Source organism: Mirounga angustirostris, unplaced genomic scaffold (genome assembly GCF_029215605.1).
Source record: "Mirounga angustirostris isolate CCGP_5_RB_7025 unplaced genomic scaffold, mMirAng1.0.hap1 SCAF_4, whole genome shotgun sequence".
NCBI classification, from domain to species: Eukaryota; Metazoa; Chordata; class Mammalia; order Carnivora; family Phocidae; genus Mirounga; species Mirounga angustirostris.
Genome location: NW_026991712.1, coordinates 99,297,735 through 99,306,467, shown reverse-complemented (window position 1 = coordinate 99,306,467; position 8,733 = coordinate 99,297,735). Strand labels below are relative to the sequence as shown.

General features: G+C 52.6%; 1 protein-coding gene across 4 annotated transcripts; it reads right to left on the bottom strand.

The window, feature by feature from the left end:
* Positions 1-1,191: 1,191 nt before the first annotated feature.
* PSRC1 (proline and serine rich coiled-coil 1) lies at positions 1,192-5,677 on the bottom strand. Of its 4 annotated transcripts, none has more exons than XM_045895380.3 (8): positions 5,365-5,677; positions 4,935-4,992; positions 4,786-4,843; positions 3,877-4,318; positions 3,392-3,535; positions 3,081-3,199; positions 2,681-2,774; positions 1,192-2,457 (listed from the first exon to the last, which is right to left on the bottom strand). In XM_045895380.3, exons 2-8 carry the CDS (start codon positions 4,951-4,953, stop codon positions 2,422-2,424), a joined length of 912 nt encoding a protein of 303 aa, XP_045751336.1. In that variant the 5' UTR covers positions 4,954-4,992; positions 5,365-5,677; the 3' UTR covers positions 1,192-2,421. The 4 variants fall into 4 exon arrangements, with proteins under 4 accessions (XP_045751336.1, XP_045751334.1, XP_064444779.1 ...); XM_045895378.3 differs by having other exon boundaries at positions 1,194-2,457; positions 3,081-3,329; positions 3,421-3,535; positions 5,365-5,659; XM_064588709.1 differs by lacking the exon at positions 5,365-5,677 and adding an exon at positions 5,141-5,281 and having other exon boundaries at positions 1,194-2,457; positions 3,081-3,329; positions 3,421-3,535.
* Positions 5,678-8,733: the final 3,056 nt, after the last annotated feature.

Here is an 8,733-nt window from a genome sequence, read left to right as displayed (position 1 = left end):
AGGGGGCCTCCTCCCTAGCCGGCAAAGTCTACTGGATGTTGCTCAAGCAGGTTTGGAGCAGGATGGGGGCGGGGCAGGTGGGGGTTATGAAATTCAAGACTGACCAAGGGCAAAGGGAACATGCCTTGTCCTTTCCGGCCACCAGGTGGCAACAGCACACGGGTCTGCCTCCCGAGCCACACACACGTGCCATCTGCTGGCCACACCTCAGGGCTTGCCTAGGCGCGCTGGCCTTCCAGAGCTTCGGTCCCACTGGGGAGTCACCAAGGGCCCTGCTCACCAGATGCCAGCGCAGGACTCAGCTGCAGAACACACCTGAGGTTTTCTTGCCTCTGCCAAATTTCTCCGGAGCCAAATACTCGGTGTGTTTCCACATCCCCTCCCCTAGCTCAATTCTTCGACTCCCAGAGCCTGTAGGAGTTGCTGCAGGAGGCTCAGGGAGAGGGGCGAACGCCTAGGCGGCTGCCACTGTAATAGAAGTGAATATGTTCATTGAACCTGAAGATCAGCCATAGAAAGGAGATAGCAGTGGAGGGCCTCTGTCTGGGGAAGGACATTTCAATGCCTAAGTAGGGTGCTGATGGGCATACATGTGTGGGGCGCGGGGGGCACCAGCTGACACTCCACTCCCTCTGTTCAGTTGCCTACTGGCTTCCTTAAGTCATAGCCCAGCCTTCAAAGAGGGAAGTTCTCTCAAAACTCACAAGGAATTGGGGCACCTGGGTGGCACAGTCTGTCTTGCGTCTGACTCTTGGTTTCGGCTCAGGTTGTGATCTCGGGGTTGTGAGATTGAGCCCCGTGTTGAGCCGCGCCTCGGGCTCCACGCTTAGAGCAGAGTCTGCTTAAGACTCTTTCCCTCTCCCTCTGCCCCTACTTGCCCCCTCCCCCAGCTCTCTCTCTCTCTCTCAAACAAATAAATAAATCTTAAAAAAACCAAAAACCTTGCAAGGAATTGAATTGGTTCTGGTTGCAAGAGTCAAAAGCTGTGAGAAAAGGGAGACCCTCAGTGAAATCTGTTAAGAGTCTCTTTCGTTCACCAACCGCCCCCCCACCGCCTTGCACTCAAATTTATTTTTTCAACAAATGAATGAAATTCTCTGCCACATACAAATCATAACACTAGGCACGGCAGAGGTTTATTCTTTTTTTTTTTTTTTAAAGATTTTATTTATTTATTTTGAGAGAGAGAGAATGAGAGAGAACACATGAGAGGGGATAGGGTCAGAGGGCAAAGCAGACTCCCTGCCGAGCAGGGAGCCCGATGCGGGAATCGATCCCGGGACTCCAGGATCATGACCTGAGCCGAAGGCAGTCGCTTAACCAACTGAGCCACCCAGGCGCCCACGGCAGAGGTTTATAAGAGCTGGTGTCAGCCCTCAAGTCTAGGACCACCAATTCTAATGATATAAGGCAGAATGTGATGAGGTGTTCCAGCATCTTCCGCTGAAGCAGTCAGCAAAACTGAAGACCAGGGTACCCACCAAAGGGTCCCCTCATCTCATCAGTACAGCAGACCAGATTCTGAGGGCATTCTCAGAAGGCTCCATGCTTTTGCCAGGAAAGACACCCAAGCTTAGAATATAGATAATAATTTGACCAAGACCTTGCCTTGATAGCCTCACTCACATATTTCACTTGATCTGGACCTTTTAGTAACACATGTATCCCGGAACAATGTAGCTTGTTCCCATCTAATGCCAACAAAGGGAGGGCGGGTTGTTCCAAATCATAAGCCCCTTCAGCCTAATTAGGCCCCGGCCTGGGAAGCTTGTCCTGGCTCCCTCATCGGAATAACACAGGAGTTTACTACAAATCTGTTTGAAATTGGAGAATTTACTTTCACATATACAGAGATTAGAAAAATACATTCATTTTATTTTAGAAAAACACCGACCAATGTAAGCTTATCATCAACTGGCCTCTTAGGAGTCAGAGAATTTACAGGAAACAAGTTCTGGAGACCAGGTGCCTGCCTCTGTCTCTCCAAACAGGCTTGCGTCCTGGACGTAATTCAGGCCCACTCCTCAGAGAGCAGGGAGGTTAGCTACCGAGGCCATTCACATATAAATGTCCAGTGAGCCAATGCCTGGGAAGAAGATCAAACCCTCTGGGACTGAACACAAGAGTGGGGGTGGATGAGCACAAACTACTCTCTGGCTTTTCTCATTTTCTGCTTGTTAATTTCACTGTCAGGAGGTGACCTCTTTTCCCTAATCCTCTTTCAACCCACAGGGTTTGATTCCCTCCAGCTCAACCCTAATCCACCCCTTCTCCCATCTCTTTACTCCTGGGCCACCAGCCCTGGTGACATCGCTTTCTCCTGCTCCTGGGCCAGAATCTGCTAGAGTCAGGGCCTGTCTTCCATGAGAGGGCTTGGGAGGCCGAGTAGAGGTGAGTCCAGGCAGTGAAGGCAGTGGTTTGCTACTGAATTCTTGCTTGCTGTCCTGATCTCTTTACCTAAGGAGTCAGAAGGAAGAACTGCTTTAAATTGTCCCTCTTCCTCAAGCCCATTTGTCACCCAGCTGAGATCAAGTTTCTCAGGGAAGGAAGAAATGGGACTCCTTGCCTCTCCAGGCTCCCCTTCTCATCCCCATCTTGCCACACAAGACTCAGGGCTGGTGTGCATAACAGTTTGGAAGCCCAGATGACAGTGGGGAGAGAGCATCTCAACCAGTCTTACCTGGTAGGTCCTGGGACTGCAACCTTCTTGGGGGGCTGCAGATTGCTTCGAGTGGCACCAGGGGCGGGAAGATTTGGTCGCTGGGAAATGGGAACTTGATGGGGGTTGACAAAAGAAATGAATTAGCAGAGAGTTCAAGCGACTTTCTCAGAGTGAGTTTGGGATTAGTGCCTTTCTTCCTACCCAAGGTCAAAAACACAAAGTATTTGAAAACCATGGTTCAGACTCTTTGCCCGGACCCACATCCTCTCTTTCACTTAGTCTCCCCATCTTCAAATTGAGTGGTAATTAAAATGGAGAAAGTGGTCCCTGGTCCCAGCTCTGGGAGGGTACATCCAAGCTGGGCAAGGGTAAGCATTCTTCCCCCTGATTTCCAACTGTTATGTCCACTCTTCCTCACCTCTGTGCCCTGCGGCACTTGGTCGTGGAAGTCCTTTCCGAGTTGGCAGAGAAGCTGGAGGCAGGGCACCTTTGCTGGGTGGTACACTCCGGCTGGTGAGTGGCATTCGGCTGGCAGGCCTGGGGATGGCTGAGGGAACAGGCAGTCGACTGGAAGGCTTAGCAGCTGCTCCCTGTGGCCGAGAGAGGCGCTGAGAGTTGCTGGTAGAAGGCTGTGGGGCCAAGACTGGTCTGACAGGGGTAGGCGGGCCTGGTGGAAAGGAGTAGAGGAATGAGAGGGTCAGCTCCACATCCTTCCCCCCTCCCATTCACCCACAGCTTTGTTGCCCAAGCCTTCTCACTTGCTGTTGCTCTCCCACTGGGCCCAGCTTTGCCCCGGATTGGAGGAGTAGATCGGGCAAGAGGAGAAGATGCTGGGCTTTTGGATGCAGGGAACAGATTGCAAGTGGGTGACTCCTGAAATACAAAGAGAGAAAAAATAGAATTAGAATGGAAAAAGAATCTGTTCTGCTGGCTGTTTGAGAAATAGAGGTGGAGAGTTGCCTACATCCCAGTAAGGAAGGGCAGACGTTAGCTGCCAACATCATCCTCACCAATACCATTTATCTTGAACTTATTATAGACACTTACCAAGATATGTGCAGACACTGTGGTAACTGCTTTGCTTACGGTATTTTGCTTAATTCCAACAATTCTGAGGTAGAATTTTACTAAGCCCATTTTACCAACTCTATGGCTGTACCAAGTCACACACTGTGTCTGAGGGCACACATCCAACCCAGACCCTCCAAACTTACTCTCTTCACACTGGAGGGCCTCTTTCCAGATGTTGCCCGAAGAGCCCTGACTGCCCCCTTCTTATCGCTGCTCCGGAGTCGGGGTGTCAGGCTGCTTGGGGAGGGGGTGCTCCGAGTCAAAGAACTCACAGTGGGCAGCAGGTCTCGGACGGGACTGTCCTTCAGCACAAAGGTATCCCTCCGAGGGCTGGGCTTCACCTTGCGAGGCCCCAGGACGTCGCCTGGGCTCTCCTGCTCCTGCAGGGCACACTGCTCCAGCTGGGCTGCCAGTCGGTTGGCCTCGTGGAGAATCTCCTCCAGCTTCTCTGGACTAAGGGGGCCTAAGCTGAGCCTCACGCCCTGGGGGGCTGGGGCCACTGCATTTGGGTCACTTCGATTGGAAAGTCCTCTTCGGAGGGGTTTCTCTGGAGTCACTGACACTGCTATATCCTCCTCCTCACGACTGAGACAGAAAACAAACCAGGCACCGTGCGCACACAGAAGAGAGCAGGGGACCGTGCAGAGGAGACCCGGCACCCCTCCCCCCCCCCCAACAGAGCCAGGGATACAACCCAAACCCTGATGCCCACGCTGGCTGGGAGATCTGGCCTCTAGGTGATGAGACGCCTGGTTCTATGAGGCCTAATAGGCCGTTAGCCCTTACCGACATTGGAAATGACGCCAGGATGAAGACGCAGCAAATCCACTTACCCTTTTTCTTAACATCCTGAAATCTCATTCCAGCTTATCCGTTTTCCTTCCCCCAGTAGTGTCACTGAGGCCCATGTCAACAAATCCCCCAGCAGCCGCAGGGCACCCAACCTTGCTACATTACCAACCCAGATCCCAGAGACCAATAATTCAGCAGTAGGGGGTTAGAGACAAAGAGGCATTGTTGGAGGAAAGCAAGTAGGTTACCGAGGATGGTACCTGTCAGATGGTGACAGCCCTCCAAAGTCCAAGGTCTCATCCACGATAAACTTTACATCTGTAGGGGAGGAGGGAATGAATACCAGCCTCAGGTCACTAACACGGCTCTCAATCGCAGCGCCTCATTCTTCCCTCCTTCCTTTCCTTACCTTCCTCCAAATCTTCCATGTTCCAGCCGGTAGGAGCACGAGTCAGCTTAGACCTGAGCTGGAGAGAAAATACCCCTTTCTTCAGGTCTCCATCCTGCCCAAGGCTCCCAGCTAGACTCAGGGTGCAAGCCAGGTGTTGGGGATCACGCTGGAGGTAAAGAAGGGTCCCAGGAGTAGCACCTGCCCCTGTAACTTAGCCCTGTTACCTCCGGGGAAGGTGCGGAGAGCGCACATCCCCCTCCTCAGGTTGCCCTTCCGCCCCCCTACAGCCTGGCCTCTCCTCGCCGGGGGCGGTCCGCACGCCCTATCTTCTTCCCCGCCACCATCCTCCGGTTCTTCCTCTCCCCAGATCACCTTTCCACTCCCACGGCACCACGCCCACACCACACCTCCAGCCCACACCGCGCTTTTACTTTCCGCCCCACCTCACCTCTCGCCGAAGGTGCTTGCCTCCCACCACTTAGTCCCGGGAATCAGCCCCGAGGGGGTGGGGCTCCTTTCGAATCTCTCAGGCTCCACCCACTCCTACCACAGGCGCCCAGTGATTGGCGGGTCCCAGCATCCCCTGCCCTCGGGGGCGGGGCGGCGACAGGCAGCCGGCCGGAAGTCTACAGGTGGGGGCCGTGTGGAGAGCGGCTCTGAGAAAGACTCCATCCGGAGGGCTGAAGCGGGGAGTCCGCGAGCGCGCGCGCGTGCACGGGAGGCCTCCCTTCGGAGCAGGCGGGGCCTTGTGGCGGGGCGCGAGGGACCTGGCCAATGAATGTAGGCTTCGCGCCCGGCGAGCCCCCCCCCCTTCTCCGCCCCCTCCCCCAGCTGGGCAGAACCGGGGCTCACCCGCCCGGCCTGCGCGCGCCCGCCCTGCCTAGCGCCGCACTTGAGGAAATTCGCTGCCGGCGGGTTACTCCGTTTGCAAACCCCGCGTTTGCCAGGTTTCCTCAGGTGTGACTTTTCCAAGTTGCGGGAGAACCTGGATACTTATATTTTAGGTATATTGAGGTTCTCTAAGAAGTACATCTTCCATCATCTTTTTAAGCGAGAACATTCGGAACTCGCGGTAGCCGAGGTGTAAAAAAAAAGAAAAACAAACAACAGGCTTTTCCGACGGGGAGGTTTGGGTCCAATTCAGCCGAGACTCCCCCGTCACGAGGCAGGCAGGCTTGAGTGTATCTGACCGCCCGTTTGCCCGCGGAGCGAGGGTCCTGACCGTCGGTCGCGTTCCGCGCTTAGGGGAACTACCGGTGTCGCGTTCGCGGCCGCGTGCCTCAGGGGCTTTTGAGCGTGTTTGTAACTTGCTACCTCTCAGCTGAAGGCTGTGTTTGTAAAATGCTCAGGCCTGCTTATTAGCGATTTCCTTTTTGTAGTTTCCCAGTGGTTGCCTGTGATAGGCTGGGCCACCAGCTGCCAGGGCTTCTTAGAAATGGTCTAGGGGTGGGGCTCCTGGGGGGCTCAGACGGTTAAGCGTCTGCCTTCGGCTCAGGTCATGATCCCAGGGTCCTGGGATCGAGTCCCGCATCCGGCTCCCTGCTCGGCGGAGAGCCAGCTTCTCTCTCTCCCTCTGCAACTCCCCCTGCTCATGCTCTCTTTCTCTTTATCTCTCTGTCTCAAATGAATAAATTTTTAAAAATCTTAAAAAAAAAAAAAAGAAATGGTCTAGGGGCGCCTGGGGGGCTCAGGCGGTTAAGCGTCTGCCTTCAGCTCAGGTCATGGTCCCAGGGTCCTGGGATCCAGCCCCGCATCCTGCTGCCTGCTCCCTGCTCGGCGGGAAGCCTGCTTCTCCCTCTCCCACTCCCCCTGCTTGTGTTCCCTCTCTCGCTGTGTCTCTCTCTGTCAAATAAATAAAATCTTTAAAAAAAAAAGTGTTCTAAAATTTTAGAAGAATGGCTGGAGAGCTTTGGTCGCCAGGGTTTATAACCATTATCTTGGCTATTTACAGGCTTTGTGGGGTTTCCTTCCTAGTTTTTAGCTGTGAGGTTTGCAGGCGTGAGCTGTCAGTGTAATAAATGCCACAGCCCGCCAAGGGGCCTTGGGATTTAGTGGGGTGCTGAGGGGCAGGGTAGGGGAGGCCCAGAACTTCGCAGACTTGCGTGAAGAAGAGCTGAGAGAAGAGGATGGCCTGGTTTTCTGGAGGCTGGCTGGCGAAGGTGGAATTGCAGTTGCTTGGAGGATTCAGGTTCTGGAGAGGTGGGAGGACGGGAGCCAGTAGCTTCCCTATCTCCAGGTAGGTGGTGGCAAAGTAGAATGGAGGGAGAGAAACTGCTCAGTAACTGCCTTCCTGCTTTGCCTAGGAGCAGCCTGAGCAGGGAAACCCTGCAACTGCTTCTTCACCCAATCTCAGGTGAGTGGGGGAGGCAGTTTTAGCAAATTGGCAGTTAGTTTCTCCTAAGGAAACTCCTCTTGAGGGGCCCATGGGTGGCTCAGTTAGTTAAGCGTCTGCCTGTAGCTGAGGTCATGGTCCCAGCATCTTGGGATCGAGCCCCACTTGGGGCTTAGTGGGGAGTCTGCTTGTCTCTTTCCCTGTCCCTCTGCCTCTCTTCTCACTGTGCTCTCTCTCTCTCTCAAATACAATCTTTAAAAAAAAAAATTCCTGTTATCAAATTATGATTTTGAAAGCTGTTGCAGTACCACCAAAAAAAAAAAAAAAAAAAAAGCAACCGAACTACTTTCTCCTCCATCAAAATAATAACAAAATCAGAAAATAGAGATTTCAGGCACAAGAGTTCTTACTCAGCATAAGGCCACTACTCTGGGAATTGTTTGTCCATGTTAGCTCAACCCCAAAATGATACATATGAACAGATGTTTAAGATTTTGGATAAAGAGTGAATAAATGAAGTAACAAAGAGATCACACCCCCTCCCAGGCATGTGGTAGGCCTTAGTTCAGAAGGCACTCCATAGTGTTGAATGCATAAATGATAAAATTAAGGATTCCAGGGCAATCCTTCTTGAGTGTGCAAAGAGTCACTGTGACTGGAAGTCTTGTTCAGTGTGAAGATTTTATTCCTTCATCATGAAGGTTCAGAATAGATGAACTTTAAGGGATGGTCCTTGAGTACTTCAACAGACAGCAGAGGCATGGGGCTGTGAGCTGAGGCCAGAGGTCTAACTGATGCTTCGGGCATCATAACAGAGTATTCCACTCCTTCCGGACGTAGGCCCTGCTTCAGCTGGAGGGAGGCTTCTTGGCCATTGCGTACATGACTATCTGGCCCTGGACTCTGGTTCCCCCACTCTCTCCAACCCAACATTCTCAGCAAGGGCATTAGACCCTACAAATAATTTGTGTGGCTACTTTCTCAATTTTCCCAAGATGCTACGTAACTAGTAATGTTCTGAATGCATAGAAGTTAATTTATGACATGCAATGGATGGGGGCACTGGGGCTTAATTCTCATAGTGCTCCAGTCGAGAAAGGCTGGAATAGACACTTTGTCTCAACTGAAAATAGACCTTTGGTGTGAACAGAAAGCCCTTCTCACTCTTCTCAGCCAAAACACCCCCACCCTCGTCCCGCCCAAAGCCTTGCCTAAGATAATACTGCCTCCTAGAAATCTTTTCTTTCAGGGACACCTGGTGGCTCAGTCATTAAGCATCTGGCTTTGGCTCAGGTCATGATCCCAGGGTCCTGGGATCGAGCCCCGCATCAAGCTCCCTGCTCAGCGGGGAGCCTGCTTCTCCCTCTGCCTGCCGCTTCCCCTGCTTGTGCTTTCTCTCTCTCTCTCTGACAAATAAATAAAATCTTTAAAAAAAAAATTTCTTTCTTAAACCCATGATGCCAACCCAGACTCACTACAGTGAGG